We start from the raw sequence: 20,413 nt of genomic DNA on the forward strand, positions 1-20,413 counted from the left end.
GTGGTTCAAGTCTACACAAAATATCAATCCATTGCTAAGATCACCATGACAAGAATTTTCATTTGATTAATGCCAACTTTATACTATGATCTATTCGAACTATTGAGAGATATCATTCATCGACGATCCTTTTCTGATATAGTCTATGTATTAATCTCTTTTTGCATATAGTTGAATTTATCAATGGATCAATTGAAAATTATGGTTCCAACCAAAGTAACGAGACTTAGACCTGACTTTGACTCGGCAAGGGCACTTTGACTCGTGACCCTGCTTGGACTCGGTCATGACTTGACAGTGACTTGGTGAGTCAAGGTATACTTATAGAAATACCTTAGAGAAATATAAAATATTTGATGACTTGGCGGGTCAAGGTCACGGGTCATTTTGACTCGGCAGGGTTAACCCGACTCGGTTGACTCACATGACTCGCGGCGAGTCTTGTTACTATGGACATAGTCTACTTCCAACGATCTCATCTATTTACCACACTAGTTCTCTAAGATTGCCAAACTTTCCCTCTTTGTGGCTCAGACCATAGACTGCGCAACAAGCTTCTAATTGTCCCTATTACTATTGAGAATGAAAATTTTCACCCTCATAATTTCTTCAAAAGATGCAATGGAAAAGAATCATCAACCTTGGACTTGGCATGTGTTTGGAGAACCCTTTTCTTGTTTTATCATTTTCTTATATTTTGTAAGGTTTCTTACCAGATTTCAATGAGGCTGACTGATGCACAACTTTGATTGCAGGTTTGAACACTAATGTCAATGAATTTGATTTGCTCTAGAATTTGTATATGTTAGTAAAATAACAGAGATAACAAAGATGTTCTTGAACTTGAGATGCCAACGATCCTTTGATATGCTTGCATTAATTGATTTCGATGCCTTGCAATATTGGGCATATTGAATATATATAAAACGAGGAGGGGTGTGAGAGTGAATGGGCATGCCTCTGAATGGAGACATGACCATTCACTGTTACACCTATTCGGTGTTTGTTATCATACCTGTTCAGGGTGGGTTAGACTTAACACAAGTCTAATCATATATTACTGATCATAATGAACTTGATTCATATGCAACTCGATAATGATATTAATTCAGATAGATTATGATCTTAAATCAAAGGGATCGAATAATGTTACTATCATGATAGAGATATGATCTCATATAAAATATATGTATGTTCAATCGGTTTTAACTACGATGATCATTTGCAGAATGACAGTTCAAGAGATTATATATATGTATATATAACAGTATGTAAATCATACTGGTATATATATATATATATACACACACACACATGTATATCTTGATCACGGTCATTGTCAGATGAAAGCTAAATGCTTTAACACTCCCTCTTAGCTAGGGAAGACAAAGTGCATATATATAAGTTATCCTTATTTGAAAAGTGATATCACCTAGATAGTGATATTTTTGAGAAAATCAAGTCTCATGATATTCTTTCCAGTTATGGTGTGTACACAGATATCAAGTCTCATGATATCTACCATAAGAGATCATGGTATATCCGTAGATATTATGTCACATAATACTCACCATGATAAAAATGAACATACTCAGTATCTTCTACAGATATCACGTCACATGATATCTATCAACATGTCCTTTTAACTATGATGACTTGTCGATGAATATCAAGTCACATGATATTCATCATGATAGTAATCTAATAATTATTAAGTTGTCACCTTATAATGTTAGAGTCAACATTTCATTATAAAAGATTGTCACCTTTTAATAATATACATAGGGTAGGCCCATAAGTCATAGAGTCACGCATATGACAAAAGAGTTTACACTTTAAACATCTTTATTAAAATAATACAAATTTACAAAGTTGAGACTCAATCTCATAAACTTACATTTCAACCATACCAAGTTTCTTTCTGAAATGATCAACCTTCACTTTAGGAAGAGCCTCGGTGAGAATGTTAGTTGTTTGATCACCTCTATTAATATATTCCAACTGAAGAACTCTTCTTTCCACCATGTCTCTTATGTAGTGGTAAGAGATTTCTGTATGCTTGGATCTATCATGAAATACTAGATTCATTGACAACTTGATACAACTTTGGTTATCACAGTGAATGGTAGTAGGTTTTAGAGGCTCACAGAATAAACTAGAAAGTAATTTTTGAAGCCACATTGCTTCTCTTGCTCCCATTGTTGTTGCAATATACTCTGCCTCAGTAGAACTCTGAGCAAGTGAAGCTTGTTTCCTGCAGAAGAATGAGATCATAACTGATTCTAAACTGAAACAACATCTTGATGTGCTCTTCCGGTCTTTTACACTTGCGACCCAATCATAATTAGTATATCCATGTAACTCCAAGCTGGTATTCTCATATTTAAGTTCATGTCCAATAGTGCCTTGAAGGTACCTTAATATATGCTTCAAAGAAACAAGATTTATTTCACGAGGTTCACACATGAATTGACTTAATGCATTCATAGCATAGTAGATATTAGGTTGAGTATTCACAAGATAAATTAGAGACTCAATTATCTGTTTGTATAAAGTGGGATCAACTAGTCTTGATTCAACACTTGCTTCCTTTAGCTGTGTAAGTTGGTTTCCATAGGTGTTGACATAGGTTGACGGTTCTACATTCCAAATCTTTTTAGAATATCGACAGTATACTTCTTTTGATGTAGGAAGATATTCTCAGGCTTTTGACGAACTTCCAATCCAAGAAAGTAATGAGAAATCCCTAAGTCCTCCATGTCAAATTCAGAAGTCAATTCTTTCTTACACTGATTAATGAGATGGTCTTCTTCTATAATCAGAAGGTTATCAACATAAAGAATCATAATCAACCTATCACCTTTAGTTACTTTAAAGTAAAGATTTGGATCAGCATCATTCTTGGTGAATCCAAGACTTAGAAGATATTTATCAATCCTTTCATACCAAGCTCGGGAAGCCTGTTTTAGTCCATATAGAGCCCTTTTCAATTTACATACATAGGAGCCTATTTGAGTCCATATAGAGCCCTTTTCAATTTACATACATAGGAGGCAACATCAAGAGTCACAAATCCTTTTGCTTGTTTTAAGTATACTTCTTCCTCAATTATTCCATTTAGAAAAGCAGTTTTTACATCCATTTGATGAATTTTCCAACCTCGAGCTGCTACAATGGCTATTAGAGTTCTAATTGAGGTATACCTGACAATTGGTGCAAAAGTTTCTTCAAGGTCGATTCCTTCCTTTTGAGAGATTTCTCTAGCCACAAAACAAGCATTATGTTTTTCAATGTTACCATCTGCAACATACTTAACTTTGAAGAGCCATTTGGATTGAACAATGGATTTTTATTTAGGTTTAGGAACTATACCCCAAACATCATTTTTTAGTATAGATTGATACTCTTCCACCATTGCATCTTTCCAAATTTGATGTTTAAGAGCTTTAGAAGCATTAGAAGGTTTAGAGTTTGGAATCTCACACATGAATGCATTGTATGTTAATTTTCGAGGTCTTTTGCTTTCTCTAAATGTCCCTAAAAGTGTTGCAAATTCATCTCCGTTCGCTATAATTTTTCTTGCCCAAAGTGGGCTTTTAGAATTATTGTCAAGACTCTCTTCTTGAGTCTCAGGAAGTATCTCATTTTCTTTTGAAGTTTCTTTAGGGTACTCCCTTTGAATCTCAGGAGCAAGAGCCTCTTCTAGGGAACAGGATAAGTCATCGGTATCTAGTTCATCTTAAATTTTGGCTCTTTTGAAAGCAATGTCTTCTTCAAAGATGATATCTCTGCTGAGTTCTATTTGTTTTTGTTCAGGTATTTAGATTCTGTAACCCTTTACAGTTTCACTAAAACCAATAAGAATTCTTGTTCTCCTTAGGTACATGAACATACATAGGACATCCAAATGTTCTTAAATGGCTAATGTCAGGTTTCATACCTTAAAATGCCTCTTCAGGAGTTTTGTTGTCTAGATGTGAGTGAGGACATCTATTTTGAATGTAGACTGTTGTATTAGATGTGTAGGAAGCTCAAGAAGCTCAATAGATAGCACAGTGGAGACTAATGATGATCAAATGAGAATCTCGATAATGATCAAAATGATAATGGATATCCGATGAATACACACTAGAAGTGCCTGTATATAAAGGCAACTAGAACGCTTAGGAGTCAACAAAGAGATAAGGATTACAACTCAGCACATGTCCACCAAAGGTGGATTATCCTCCATTGAGCACAGGAGTTTGTGCGATGATGAGAGGATAAGTTTACATAGGTGTATCTCATAAAGAGATGTTGTAGACACCATGTGCTCTAATAAGTTGCTAACTGCGTTGTTGTCAACAAGACAACTCATATGACTATGCATATTCCTAAGTGTCTACGCATATTCCTAAGTGTCTACATGACAACTATTATAAAAATGCATTATTTTAAGTAAACTTAAGTAAAGTGTAATAATAATTAATTACTTACACTAACACCCCCCCTTAAGTGCAACTTAGGGGAATGCACCTAAGCTCACAAAGCTAAATGCAAGATGTAATGTGGGTCCCTGCTATTAGGCCATGTTAGGTACCTATGTACAAATGCAATGCTCTACATACAATGCAATCTCTCTAAAAATGGAGAAAGAGGGAAAATCTCATGGGAAAAACCTCCCCCAAAAAGAGAGATAAGAACAATAAAGAAGAGAAGAGTCATGTGACCCCCCCTTGGTGAAAAATCCGACACCCCCAAGAGATCTCGCAAATGAAGATACTTGACCTCAGTGAAGGGCTTGGTGAAGATATTTGCAATTTGTTGTTCTGTAGGACAGTATTGCAATGCAATGACCTGCTCATGAATCAACTCTCTGATGTAGTGCATATGAACCTCAATGTGTTTTGTGCATTGATGTTGCACTGGATGTTTTGAGATTTCAATGGTACTCTGATTATCACAATGTATGACTATGGGTCTAGGTATGTCAAAACCAAACTCCTTTAGAATATGCTGTAACCAAATAGCTTTTGTAGCTGCAATGACAGCTCCTCGATACTCAGCCTGAGTAGATGAAAGAGCAATAGTATTCTACTTTTTACTCTGCCAACAAATGGGGTCAGAACCAAGATGAAACATGTATCCTAAAGTGCTTTTGTGAGAATCAAGATCCTCTGCATAGTCTGAGTCTGCATAACCCACTAACTGTAGTCCAGTACCAGCTGCACAACATATCCCATATGTATGTGTACCCTGGATATAGTGTAAGATGCGTTTGGCTGCCTTTCAGTGAAGTTCATGTGGCTCTTGCATGAAGCGAGAAACCATGCCAACTGCAAATGATATGTCAGGGCGTGTATGTGTCAACTAGATGAGACTTCCAACCGTCTATGCAAAGTAGCATCAACAAGTGGAGTGGAACTTTTTGCTTCTAACTTAACACTTGAAAGAAATGGAGTAGATGCGGCCTTGCAATCACTCATGCGAAATCGAGCAAGTAGATCAAGAGCATACTTGGGTTGAGATAATGTGATCCCTGGTGAAGATTGTTGTATCTCAATACCGAGGAAATAATGAAGTAGACCCAAGTCTGTCATGGAAAATTTGTCCTACAAAGTAGACTTGACACTATCAATGATGGATGCCGTACTCTCTTTAATGATTAAGTCATCAACATAAAGCACAAGTAGTAAGTGAGAATCATCCCAGTGAAGAATGTAGACATTCAAATTTGAATGACATCTGGTGAACCCTGTTGAGAGAAGGAAAGAATCCATCTTGGCATACCAAGCTCTCGGATCTTGTTTTAGTCCATGGATAGACTTTTTCAACTTGCAAACCAAAGTGGAATCCTGAATGAAATCTTGTGGCTGCTCCATATAAATCTCTTCGTAAAGATCACCATTCAAGAATGTACTCTTCACATCCATTTGATTAACAACCCATCTCTGAGTTGTAGCTATAGCTAGTGTCAATCGAATGGAGTTCATCTTAGGTACCAGTGCAAAGGTCTTAGTATAGTCAATACCAGGAACTTGTGAGAAACCTTTGGCAACAAGTCTAGCCTTATACTTATCTACACTTCCATCCGCTGCAAACTTGCTCCGATAGATCCACTTACATCGAACCAATTTTCTTCCCTTAGGAAGAGAGACTAAGTCCCATGTGTTATTTCTCATAAGAGAATTGTATTCTTCTTCCATTGCTTTATCCCATTCTGGAATTCTTGAAGCTTCTTTGAATGATTGAGGATCGGAAGCAACTACAATATAAGCACGAGGGACTGAGCTGTGTTGTGATCTTGTCCTCCTAGTGTCTGAAGGATTCCCTACCAATGATCCTGCCGCATCCAATGTCTGCTGAGCCCATTTTGGTCTAGTGGAAGAAGATGTAGAATTAGAAGGGATTTCCTCAACCTCATGTGTTTGCTGCCTCTGTTTGGGTTGTGGACAGACATCTTCCAAGTCACTGTCATCACTGTCACTCTCTTCAATGGAGGAGGAAGAAGGAGGAGTTGAAGAAGTAAAGCTTGGACAACTTTCTTCAAAGTGTACACTCCTCTCATAGAAAATTTCATGTGTCTCTGAATCCATCAATTTGTAGGCTTTATGAGAGTTCGTATAACCAACAAAGATGCAAGGTTTACTTTGAGGTTCCAATGCCTTGCGTTTTTGTGGAGGTATTCGTGCCCATGTTGGACAACCAAAGACTCTAAAGTGCTTTACAGTAGGCTTCCTTCCATTCCAAGCTTCAAAAGGAGTTAAACCATCCAAAGCTTTATTAGGACTGCTATTTTGGATGTAATTTGCATAATTCATTGCTTCAGCCCAAAAAACTTGATCAAGAGACTTATGTAGTAGCATGCAAGTGTTCATCTCCTTGAGGGTTCTGTTCTTCCTTTTGGCAACACCATTCTGTTTGGAGTGTATGATCTGAATGTTGAAGGTCAATTTCCTCTTGAGTACAGAAAACATACGAGTCTTGAGTTCACATACTTCCTTCCATTATCTATTCGAAGAACCTTGGTGGCTTTCTCTGATTGCTTTTCTACTTGAGCCTTGAAGGTGAGAAATCGTTCAAACACTTCACTCTTATGAGCCATGAAGAATACCCAAGTATAGCGAGAATAGTCATCAATGAAGGTGAGTGTATAGCGAGACTTTCCAAATGATGGCACTGGAAATGGGCCCACCACATCACTTTGAACTAGGTCAAGAACACTTTGTGCTCTCCAAGACTTCCCCTTGTCAAACATTTTTTCTGGATGCATTCCAAGTGTGCAACACCATCTGAGAATTAGACTTGAGGTAGACCATGAATCATGTTCTTGCTGCTAAGCTGTTGAAGATCCCTGTAGTTGAGATGTCCAAACCTCTCATGCCACAGTTTGCTTTCTGTATTCGAATGAATTAACAAGGCTTGTGCATTAGATTTAGGCACAAAGGAAGAGAAAGTGTAAAGCCTTGAATCATGTTTAGCTTCACCTATTGCAACCATAGAATCATCTTTGATGCTTTTCACAACAATTGAATCTGGAAGAAATTCAACCTTGTTTCCACCTCCATAGTGAGTGATTTGGTAAACTAAAAGAAGGTTGGAGGTAAGATTAGGAACATAGAGAACATCCTTGAACACTCCACTTTCCATCTCAGCTTCACCGTTTCCTTCAACTTCTACTTTAGTATCATCCCCTACAAAGATGTGAGGTACCTCTGAAGGTGTCATTGAAGAAAAACCTCTCTTTGAAACCCCCATGTGATGTGTGGCACCTGAGTCAATAATCCATTCCTCCTAATTGACAGTGTGTGTGAGTAAAGCTTGCCCTTTTCTTTTAAAATTTGAAGATGAAGACCCCTTTTCCTTATAAGCATTAGGCAATGGAACATTGTGCTTCTTCATGATGTTTTTTAATTCATCAATTTGCTTGTGGTAACACTCATGTTCATCATGACCAATTCTTTTACAATAGGCACACTTCTTCTTTTCCTGATTATTGTCCCCCTTTTTGTTGGTATTAGGTGAAGACTTGCCTTTGTTTGAACTTTCACCACTTGGATTTTTGGAGCTCTCATTGTTAGCCACCAATGCCTTAGACTTTGAAGACTTGAAAATCCCCATTGTTATCAACTTAGCTTGTTCATTCTCTAACAACTAGGCATATTCATCAAAAGTGAGTTTTTGATAAGAAGCCCCTAAGGTTGCCTTTGAGGCATTGAAAGTAGAGACAAATGTGGAGTAGTCTAATGGCAGCTTATTCTGAATTAGATAAATCAACTTGTCATCCTTAATGGGACTACCACAATCATTAAGTTTTGTTCTCAACTCATTCACTTTAATGATGAAATCTTGGATGGAATCAATGTTCTTAGGATCTAGGGAGATAAGTTCATCTTCAATCTTGTAGACATCCTCCTCAGTCACTTTCCCATATAGCTTTTTAAGAGCATCCCAAGTTTCCTTGGATGTATCATATTTTATGATCTGATAAAGGATCTTGTCATCAACCCCTAACCTAAGGATTCCTAAGGCTTTTCTATCTGCCAATTTCCAAGCACGGATATCACTTTGACTTACTTTATCACCTGTGGGTTTAGGAAGAGATCCATCTACATATTGAGAAACTTCTTCATTCATTAATTCACACCATTTTTTAACTGACCATGTGGCATAATTATGTGGTGTTAATTTTGGAACTTTAATGTTTCCCATAATGCAAGGAAAGAAAGATAACAGCAAGAAGAAATGAACACAACACCAAGAGACACACCCCCCTTTTCACTCAATCAAAGAACCCCCCCCCCCCCAAATGAATGCTTTAGGCACTTTATACTTAGTGCGATTACAATAGCCACTTGCCAATTTAGGGCTTAAGTGGACTTCTGATTTTACAACAGCACATATGAAACTATATCAGACTCAACAATATAACACACAAGATTTCTAATGGATCTAATTACAAGTGCCAAAATAGGCCAAAAATGACCAAATTATGAAAGTACTATGTCTACTTAGAATTATTCCAAATTGATACCAGATTTGGAAAGTAGACAAAAAATCATGCACTTTAAAAAAAAAAGCACTTGAATATGTCCATATGAGCCCGACTGAAGCCTTTGAAGTTGTGAAAATCGGATTTGCAATTTTTCGAAAAATTTAGGAACAAAGATCTCAAACAACTTGCACCAATGTGTACATCACGAAATTCTACCCTAAAACAAAAACAATTTGTTCAAAAAAGGAGCCCGTACAAGGGAGATATCGCTATTTGAAAATCACCTCTGTAATTATTTTTCTTGAATTGCTGCCGTCGCATCTTCAAAAATCAAATTGACTCTAGATTTCACCTCATACGTCCAATTTTGATGAAACAAAAGTCGATTTGGGGGTTTTTTGACCTTCTGAATGCGATGCCAACATTTTGATTTGGACCACCAAGCTCCAATCTTGACTTACAAAAAAAAAATCTCTCCAATGGCTATGCAATGAAGCTCCTGTGGCTCTGGTACCATGTAAGAATTTGCCTAAGACAATAATTCAACACCAAGATCAAGAAGCTCAATAGACAGCACAAGAGAGACTAATGATGATCAAATGAGAATCTCAATAATGATCAGAATGACAATGGATATCCGATGAATACACACTAGAAGTGCCTGTATATAAAGGCACCTAGAATTACTAGGAGTTAGTAAAGAGATAAGGATTACAACTCAACACGTGTCCACCAAAGGTGGATTATCCTCCATTGAGCACAGGAGTTTGTGCGATGATGAGAGGGTAAGTTTACATAGGTGTATCTCATAAAGAGATGTTGTAGACACCATGTGCTTTAATAAGTTGCTAACTACTGTGTTGTCAACAAGACAACTCATATGACTATGCATATTCCTAATTGTCTACATGACAACTAATATAAAAATGCATAATCTTAAGTAAACTTTAGTAAAGTGTAATAATAATTAATTATTTACACTAACAAGATGCTTTAGCCCAAATGACATGCTCAAGTTTTGATCAAATATCATAGCCCTAGCAGCTTCTACAATGTTTCTATTTTTCCTTTCAATAACTCCATTCTGTTGAGGGTTGTAGGGAACTGTAAACCCCCTCTTAATCCTAACAAGTTTGTAGAATTCTTTAATTATTTCAGAAGTGTATTCTTTCCCATTATCTGTTCTTAGAATTTTAATTTTCTTTTTTGAGGAGTTTTCGGTGATAGTTTTGAATTTTTTAAATTTAGAAAGAATTTCTTCAGATTTTTTACACTTAAGTATATTCATGTCTTCCTTGAAAAATCATCAACAAATATCACATAGTACAAGAACCCTCCTATGGATGGTGTAGACATGTGTCCACATAGGTCCGAGTGCACTAGTGCTAATACATTTTTAGTTTTGCTCAAACTATGAGGAAATGACTTTTTTGTGTTTTTCCCCAAGGCACAACCTTTGCAGGATTCATTATGAATTTGATTTAATTTGGGCACACTAGTTACCAACTTCCCCATAGATGTTAGAGCACAAAAGTTGATATGGCCTAATCTTCTATGCCAGATTTCATTTGAATATGAAGTCTCATGAACAAGTGTAAGATTAGTCTTAGTGCAAAGCTGATATAATATTTCTTGTCTTACTCCTATTGTTTGAGCCTTCTTTATGGTTGAATTCTTTGCCCATGCTAGCACTTTGCCTTCTATGAAAATAATTTTATAATTATCATTTTCAAGTGCTGATATAGATATTAAATTCCTTTTAATACCTGGTACATATAGAACTCCAGAAAGCTGAATAGATTTTCCGGATTTTAATTTGATGGTGCAGGTCCCAATTCCTTTTACGGAATGTGCAGGCTCATACCATCATCACTAAAATCAAGGAGCTCATTTTTTGACATTCCATACAAGCGTATTACAGAATCCACCATTATAGAAATCTTGAATACCACACACCACATTTGCTTGGAGATTGCACAAGTCTTAGTCAAAGAGGATGACTTTTCAAAATACATATCTGTTCTGGGATGATCAACACATACTATTATTGTTCAATTATCTTTTGTAATAAATGTCTTATAAATAACAGGGTGTTGCTCCTGTGAATTTATGTAAGAGAATTTCTATAAGCATGCAATTAATATACATTTTCTGCCTCATTTTCCGAGTAATGGTCAATTGCTGCATTAAGACATCACTAACAGTCCTTGGCGACTGAATGAATTTGTTCTTGTCCAGCTGCAGTAGAGGTCACCACTAAATCCCACTCTTGCACTTGTTGTTACAGAAATGTACTGCTGAACTTACGTACATTGGACCTTCTGGGGTTTCATCCAGAGGTATGGCTTTCTCCAGGGGTCTCGTCCTGAGAAAGGATGTTGCGTTCCAACTTGAAGGGCATAGAGAAAGAAAAATAATAATAATCTAGAATGATCTCTTCTGCATGTTATTACTTATAAAAGACCGCAGCACCTCAAAAGACAGATAAAATCAGATCGATAGCCACTTAAACAGGGCCCCCTCCTATGACTCAAGAATAGGATACACCCCTTAATTAAAATCACTAGTCTATGGGACTCAAAAATAGAGTTAGGCATAGCAATGTTTATTATTTAAATATCAGCGATACTCATACGAAAGGGGGCATTACAAACTGATATTAATTGCTTTCTTCAAGCAGCATTTTGGTTCACAATTTGGGCTTGCTCCTTTGTGAACCCTATTGGTCTCCAATAACAAATTCTTTTTCAACCATCAACTTTCGAGTCGTAATGATATAGCATGAACTGAACTTTTAACTACTGCAGCCATGTTGTTAGTGTGGGCCCCCAAAAGAATGTATATGTGATGCATGAAAATTCCATGTTAGTCACTAATGACTACCCACACCAGTAAGCCCAGGGTTTCCTTTAGAGGCTTCATCAAAGTCTAGTTTCACAATGTCTTACAAGGGTCTCAAGTCTCTGAAACACAGCTGAATTCTGAGCAATAAATTTTTTAGTTAACCCCCGAGCCACATGATTGTTATAAATTATAATAGTTTTTAGGGTTAGGACAAATTGCCATACTTTTTATGTTTCATCATTGTTTTTTTCTTGAAAAGATCAAGATGTATGACCCTGGGTGCAATCAGGATATAGCCAGGGAATGGGGTGGATCAAAGGAGGGCACCTTATTGAACTGGACCCAGGGCATCTGGATCTGTAAACAAGCCTGGGATTAGTGCCTGGTGCAACTTGGTTCTAGTACATGACCCCGGCAACAGAACCCAATTTCCCAGGCCTTGCTTTCTTTTGGTGAATTCCAAGTATCATGACTATGAATTAAAATAAGCAGTAGTTTTGTACTATCAAATTAATATCTTGAGCAGAGCTTTCAACTTATTTATTCAAGTGTTTGTCTGTTTTCAAGGCAAGTGATTGACTCGTCATTGAAGAATGCACTTTCCATGCATCTAATATCCATCCATTTCTTTTCATCTTTGCTTACTGGATTTCTATAGCTTACATTGATTTCTCTCCCCCATCATAACATGGTGTATTCTTTCCAACTGTCCTAGGGTAGTGGTAGTGGTAGTGATGTTTTCTGTGGCCTAAAGGCAATACTTAAGGAATTTTCAAAATTGAAATACTTAATGTTTTAAATAATTTTGAGAATGTCATTTCCAGCATAAAGTATTTCAACTTTGATAATATGAATGAAACAATTACTAAAATAAGATATGTTCAACAAGCAAAGCGTTATATGAACAAATGTTTTAGAAAAACCTGTGCAGTCTTTCTAGAAGCCTTCTAAATGTTCTCATGGAATGCATAAAACTACATTCTAATAGAACCTATTTCATAGCACTACAATATATGTTTTGAAAATTCTTGTATTTTAATTATGGTCAGGGAAGCGGATGAGGTTCGGTTAAGAGAAATCTGTGAAGGTCTTCTTGGACCGCCACCAGGAATGATGGCATCTACTACATCCAGTACCAACATCGGAACATGGGACCCTAATGTTCTTGTGAGCATTACATCTTTCTTGATTTTAGCATGCTGCTGTTTTAGTTTCCTTCAAAATGTCTCCTGAAATATTTGAGATTATTTGATTAACTATGAGATTTATGCATCATAACAGGGCATGAAAAAGCACAATCTTCTTAGAGAAGATGTTCTTCCAGCGATGGCATCAAACCGGAGGGTTCAGCGTCTGCTTAATGAGTTTGTTGATTTACTTTCTGAATGTGTAACCACAGACTCAAATGTACCAATTGAATCAGTCAAGATTTAAGGGTACAAACGCATCACTCAAGCGGGACATTTTGTGCTATGTCTTAGCACTTAAGCGGGACATTTTGTGCTATATCTTACTTTTCATGGTACATCATTTATGACCTATGTCATGTGGGTACCATCAGAAAAGTAAATTTTGTGTTTAATAAGAGTACTTTTTAGTTTTGTTCCTTTTTTTTCCTACTCATTCTCTGAGCTGATATGCGGATATGCATTTTATCCATACTTGGGAAAGCGGATGTTATTTAATCTTTTCAAATGCTTTCAGTAATGGTCAATTGCTCCAGGGAGGATAAAGAGAACCATTTTTTCTTGGCTTTGCTTTTCCTACAAATATCTAGTTGCCAATGAAGAATGCAGAGGGCGTAAATAATTTCAGCCCTTTTTTTTTCCGCTTGTAGTTTGAGCAAAGAAGATGCTCAACCGTGAAGATCTTGAAGTTATGTTTAACAATCGTGACTTTATAAGATTGGTAAAATAAACAAACATGTAGACGGAGTTTTTTGAACAGAGAATATTCATTAAGATGTTTTAGACTAAATAGAAAATGTACATTGACCTGCAAATTAGCAGCAGCTTCGCCGGATGTGAAGTATGCAAAGTATGCAACGATAGTTAATTATATTGGGTATTTCTATTTTCTTAAGGCATGCTATAAGCCACATCTTTTTAGATGGAAAGGGAAGAGCTGAGGCCTTATTGAAGAATTAAGAAAATGATTGCCTCTCCCTTTTATTTAATTTAGATGCTGAAGCTATGACATTTGATTGGCTGTCTTTTTTGAAGTAATACTTATTTGCGTTGGCCTTTTTTCTTTCAGTTGTAAATCCATTTCTGAGGCACTTTGCACAACATCTAAACCCAGGGACCAAAATCATCAAGACACAGATACTTATGGTAAAATCAGTGTTACAAAATGATAAGAAGCAAAAGTGAATATACCTCTTTAAACGTTGAGACCTACCAAGTTTGGGAGGGTGTTTCGAAGATCTTTATAACCAAATGTCTATGTTTGCGTCACAAGGTGGAGAATTGGTTATTAGTTGATACACACATTTGTGATCTCTTGGGAAAAAAACACATAATACACAAATCCCGAAAGAATTTGCAGTTTCAAGAAGGATTTTACAAAGATTATTAACATTGTATTGTGAATGATGAGAAAATTATCAGCACTTGAAATATAATTTTTCATTTCAAAGATATTGTAGTATCAACTTGAACTACAAGAGTCTAATGCATTTGGCTTTGTTTGGTACAGCGCAGACCCTCAATTGCCTTCACATGCGAAGTGATACACCCATTCTTCAATATTCATAATGAGTTGCCAAATTACTGGAACCCAACACTTGCAAATGCTTATAGTTGATAAATTACCGGAAACAACAAACAGGGAATTTTGTAGCTCATTTTGTTGCGGTTATTGGGAAGACAGAACTTGGTCTTGTTTTGAACAATTGGTTGAATTAAATTGCATTTGGTAGAAATAACTTGTAGGTGAAAATAATAATTTATTTTCACGTTTTGCTAAACGTTAAAGGTCTTAATACTTTTCTGTTATCTATTTTCACATTAGTATCATTTGAGCAAGCATTTTACCATAACCAAATTAGGTATTTGATTGCAAAGCATGATAGGGCATTGAGAGACTGCCTTCCTCAATCAAGCCCAACGACACATAATGAACCTTGAAGAAATTTGGACACCCTTGACCCTAGGTATTGGCACATCTATCTTGCACTAGGTATATTTGACGAGGAAACCACTGGAGTTCAATCTTCGTACCCGTCTTGCTTTGATCACAAACATGGTCATTGATATCTTTCTGTTGTCCTTGAAGGATTGATAAGTGAATGTTTAATTGATACGTGAATGACTTGATGCTTTAACGAATGATGAATTTAATGATAGAATTATTGACGCTTGAATAGTTGATGTTTGAATGAATAATAATTGATGGATAAAACTATTGTCAGCTAGTTCGCTTGATTTCTCTAATCCCAATCTGTGTTGAATGGATGAATAAATTATTTCCTTTAATTAGATGACTTAATATGTTGGTGGATGATGGTTGAACAAATGCTGAATTCATATAATGTGATTAGCGATGATTGAGGCAGTTATCTTTGAATGCTTGGAATAGTCTCTCTCCTATTATGCTTTCATTGGTGAAAGAATCATCCCCTTTTATAAGATCCAAGTCACCACTTTTCAGTGACACCTTTGAGAATAATAAATTATGTTCCAAATTAAGCTCCCATGAGTGTCCTAAAATGAAATTAAGCTCTCATGAGTGTCCTAAAATGAAATTCCTCTTTATCATTACCTTTTGCAATGGTCACAACATTTCACAATTACCACTCCTTGAAAGAGTTCAATCCTTAATAATTTCTAGCCTTCACGACCTTTCATAATTGCATCCTTTTGAAAGTGTCAGCTTTTCATAATTTTGCCTTTCAATTGAGTCCTAACTTTTCATAATTACCATCTTTTGAAAAGTCATAGCCTTTTATCATTTCTATCCTTTGAAAGATTCCTTTCTTCATTCAATAATCTTTCAATAATCTTTCCTTAGTGTGCATGCTCCATTCTTTCTGTCTTCCTCCACCATATCCTTTTTCTCTTGAGGAGTTGCGACTCTTCGATTTATGGTTTGACAGTTAATAAATTTAATTAAATGTGAATAAATAATATTTCTATTATTTTCTATTGCCAAAAACTATGTCATAAAGAGGGCACAACCGTTCTCCCCGCCCAAAGTTGTTTGTCTTGGAACAGTTCCAGTTTTAATTGGCAGCTGATTTTTTTCCAAATTTGAAGAATTTTAAATCAACTTTTCGAACAGGATATGCAAAAACTCATTATCAATTGTTTTGAAATAATTTTCCATTGTGCATTAGCATGCAATGCCCAATTCTCTAAAGCCAATAATCTACATTGAGTCTGTATCCTCTTCTTATAACTGTAACTTACAATATTTGCATTAGGATTTATACACTTCGAAACAATGTTATGTTAGCTCGCAACAATTTCATCCCTACACCAGCCAAAAAAAAAAGCATTCTGTGGCCACAATCAACTCCATTATCAACCTTTGATAAATGTTATAGATTTCTGCTTCTTAATGCCGTAGTATAGAAGCATCAACATTTTTTCAATATACTTGCACTTAACTCACAACAACGAACTTATCCGTCAAAGTTGATTATAGCAGAGATTTCTGTCCAGCTGTCCAATGTTTATTTATTCTCTGTTTATTTTACAGTGTGTTTACCTATCATAGATTTTTGTTTTCATGATTCTTTTAAGTTTCACTCTTCCACTTAGCTCTCCACAAAATTTCAATCCTCTCATAATCACTTAGAAAACCTTGACGACCGTCATTTAATGCGGGTTACCCACCACTTGCGTTGACAGTCAACCACCTTTGCTGTTTATCCTTGTTCACGTCATATTCCTTGGGCAGATTTTTCATCATTCTTGCTCTCCATAAAACTCATAGATCACTCCAATGTCCGATATTTGCCCCATCTCTTTATGCTCTTCTTCTACATGGGGACGTTTAATTTTCTATCTTCCCCTTTACACCATAAGCTATGCTATGGTTTGATTACAACATTCTATAACTGTTCATCTCTTTTGCTCACTTAATGTGCCTTCGTCGTCTTTATAAGAAAATACGGTTTGTGAGCACATAAATGACTCAATTTCTCAATAGAAACATATCATGTACAACTTCTAAATTCAAATACGAATTTGCACAACTGCAATATCATTATACATAACATATATTTTGGTATCATGAAAATTCATTTTAGAGGGCGAAAACCAAAGTGTGGATGATACCTACAAGCTCACTACTATAGTAAATGAGTTGGCCCTTGTAGGAGCTACAATAACCCTTTTTGAGGGTTCATCTTGTTAGGAGTGTTCTACTTTGTTAGAAGTACAAATAAATATGTAAAGCTCTACCTTGTAAGTGGATTTCAATTTTTTTAAAGAGCTCATCCTAATAAGGGATTTTGGGTTGTCTTAAGGATTTTTTTACGATTCTAGAAGATATATACAGAGGTATATTATGAATACATATGTAGTGCATGCAACCAGTCAGATTAAGGGATGTTCTAAGCGGCAAAATGAGTGAATCACAATCATTAATTCTTACCTAACCCTAGGTCACCTAAGTCTTTTTAAGGAAGGCAAACCCTAAAAGAATTTGTAATGCACAGATGAGAAGAGAAAGGTGAATGCTAAGTTCACAGGGAGCATTCATGGTGACTAAGAAGGTTGTGAGAGAGTTATGAATTGTAAAACTAGTTAGAGAGAACAAAGGAAAGCATAGAGGGGACAAAAGAGATACATCTAATCAGGAGGATCAAATATACATCAGGAAAGAGGAGATTTGATATCTAGCAGAGAGGTGCTAACCGAAGAATCAAGGCTAAAACATTATAACATGTGAATCAGTAAAATCTCTTAACTGAGTAGTCCTAGCAAGCTTTTGTAAATCCTTTAACAGGGTGCTTACTTTATTGTAAGTTGAAGTCCTCTAAAAGGCACACTTTTAGTAGGGTGTTGAAATCCTTTAACAGGGTAAGATTTAACAGTCTTTGTAAGCCTTTAATATGACTGGCCTTTCACAGGGTAGATCATAGTTTATGATCAAACTTATTGTAACCTTAATTAACTACACTTTACAACTGCAGTAGTGAAGATATGCGAGTGTCATCCTCACTCCAGTTTTACCTTCTCATTGGAGGGTTTTTGGGTAACAAATTTACTTTGTTATGTGTTATTTGTTTCATGCTATGGATGAACATGTGTAGCTAGCTATTTCAATTACATACAAATTATGAGATGGTTGTGTGGTGAATGATTTTATGGTTAAAGTTTTGAAGTGCTGATTCACCCCCCCTCTCAGAGTTTACTTTCTCATTGTTAATTCCAATAATTGGTATCAGAGCCTTGTTCTCTAGAAAGGAAAGCTTTGCAACTTTGAGGAAAGATCTTGAAGATGGAAGTCTACAAGTTGGGAAAGACTATTGAGAACCAGAAGATTGAAATCCATCTTGCCCTACATCAGTTGAATGAAGTAAGAGATGAGTTGAAGCGCTCATTACAGATAAGGAAAGAGATAGCTACTGAGGAAAATAAAACACACTATCAAGAGGAAGACACTACTGAATTGTTGCAGTGGAAACTCAAGTGAATTTGATGCAGTAGTTGCAGATTTGATGGAGAAGAATGGTGCTCTAACTGAAGAGGTCAAAAATCTTAAGATAGAACAAGAAGTCCAATCAATATTGCTATGTGAGGTGACCAAGCAGAAAAAGAAAGTTGAGGAAGACAAAGTCATGATTGAAGATGACAAAAGGACATTAACCAACAGACTGGAAGAGAAGACATCCGAGGTACAGAGGATTGCTAACATGCAACTGGAAACAATGAATCAAGTGATGATTGCTAATCATGAATTGAATGGAAAGGACATTGAGATCACAACCCTGAAATTACAGAATGAACATTTGAGGAATGAACTAAGAAGATAAATTTTTTTTCTTGAAAGTCTCAACAAACCCAATGAAGCCATCAAATACTATGAGAAATTGATGAGATCTCCTAGATCTAACAATGATACTACTGGATTGGGATACACTAGTATTAAGGAAGGAGAACCATCTAAAAGTGGTGAACAAAGAAACAACAAAGGTAAGAACTACAAACCCACTTGTCATAATTGTGGAAAGTTAGGTCATATAACCAATGTTTGCAGGAGCAACAATGTAAATCAAAACTCTAAGTCATAAGTGCAAAAAGCAAGAACATCAAACACATTAATGCAAGATCAAAAATTCAAGCACACAAAGATTTGAAGGATATTGCCACAATTGTCGGAAGTATGGACATAAAGCATATGAATGTAGATTTAATGCCAAGTGGACATCAAACAAGCAAACAAAGGTACAACCCAATGGAAAATTCTACAATTGGGATTACAATACAAGGTACAATTGTCATTATTGTCAAGAGTATGGACATGTTACTGAGAATTGCATTAGAACATTTAGAAGTGATTACAGTAGATGGTTGAGTCACCTACATGTTTTAGTTGTTTGAAAACTGGTCACATCAGCAAAAACTATCCAACAAGGTCAAAAGCACCAAGTAGTGAATTCAATATAGGCAAAGAGAAGGTTGATGTTGAGAAAGTCAAAGTGTTGATGAACAAGACATGGAAGAAAAATGAAGATTGCAACACATCAAGTTCATATGAGGTCACTTCATCCAATGGATTAGGTGATCACATCACCCCCAACTAGGCAATCGAAAGGTATGTGGGACTGATATCTCAATGATATATTTTACATCAGTTCCAAGAATCTAAGTTCTGAAAAGATTATATATGCATGAATTAAGGTGCAATGTATTGGTTATAACTTGGAGGAAATCTATAAGTTTTGTTAGTTTTCATGTTGTTGGCAAGTGAAAATGAAATTTCATTGATGCCGAGCTATTAAGGGTGATAGTATTGGCTGAGCTCATTGTGGTTGCCAGACCTACTAGAAATTATGTGTAAGCTGAGTGAGTTGAAATTGCTATGATAGCCGAGCTTACAACTAAATAAGCATTGATCATTTATTGCCAACTTTTAAGGGTTATATAGTTGATTTTCCACTCATTTGCATTCATTTGAGATCGAAGAGAGCACGAAGAGCATAAGGCGAACTGAGGAGAAAGATTCAAACATTTGTGAACTGGATTCAATTTCTAGTCATCACTAATCATTAGATTCATAAGGTATTTGTCGTGTGTCTAGCTATGCTCTCTGAATTATCGCAAACCCTAGTTATTTAAAATGGCATCTAGCTCTTCTACTGCTATTAGGAAGGAAGGAAAATAAGTTTTAAATGTTCAATTAATAAGTAATGACGTCAGACAACCACCCTTCCAAGCTATTCCTGAGATAGCATATAAGTGAGATCCTTTTGGTACGTTATTGATGATACCACCACATGTTTTGATGATACAAGATGTTAGATGCTGCTAAACTTGTAAAGTTGGAGGTATTGGAGACATGGAAATTAGAGATTTGTATGGAAAACTGTGTGTAGATGGAGTATTGAAGGGGGAAAACAAAATCGTAGAGAGAAAAGGGTTA

At 36.0% G+C, this 20,413-nt stretch overlaps 1 protein-coding gene across 3 annotated transcripts in view; it reads left to right on the forward strand.

The window, feature by feature from the left end:
• HIRA (histone chaperone HIRA-like protein) overlaps window positions 1–13,559 on the forward strand; it is a 33,107-nt gene extending 19,548 nt beyond the window's left edge. For 2 of the 3 annotated variants that reach the window (XM_089808913.1, XM_089808914.1), the window contains 2 exons: window positions 12,868–12,985; window positions 13,100–13,559. In XM_089808913.1, the coding sequence (XP_089665039.1) occupies window positions 12,868–12,985; window positions 13,100–13,252 (271 nt within the window). In that variant the 3' untranslated portion in view covers window positions 13,253–13,559. Of the gene's footprint in view, window positions 1–10,802; window positions 12,986–13,099 lie in introns of all 3 variants that reach the window. The other variant, XR_016358497.1, reaches the window with a different exon arrangement.
• Window positions 13,560–20,413: the final 6,854 nt, after the last annotated feature.

This window comes from Cupressus sempervirens, chromosome 11, assembly GCF_028749045.1.
Source record: "Cupressus sempervirens isolate cs-2001-9-10 chromosome 11, ASM2874904v1, whole genome shotgun sequence".
Taxonomy (NCBI): domain Eukaryota; kingdom Viridiplantae; phylum Streptophyta; class Pinopsida; order Cupressales; family Cupressaceae; genus Cupressus; species Cupressus sempervirens.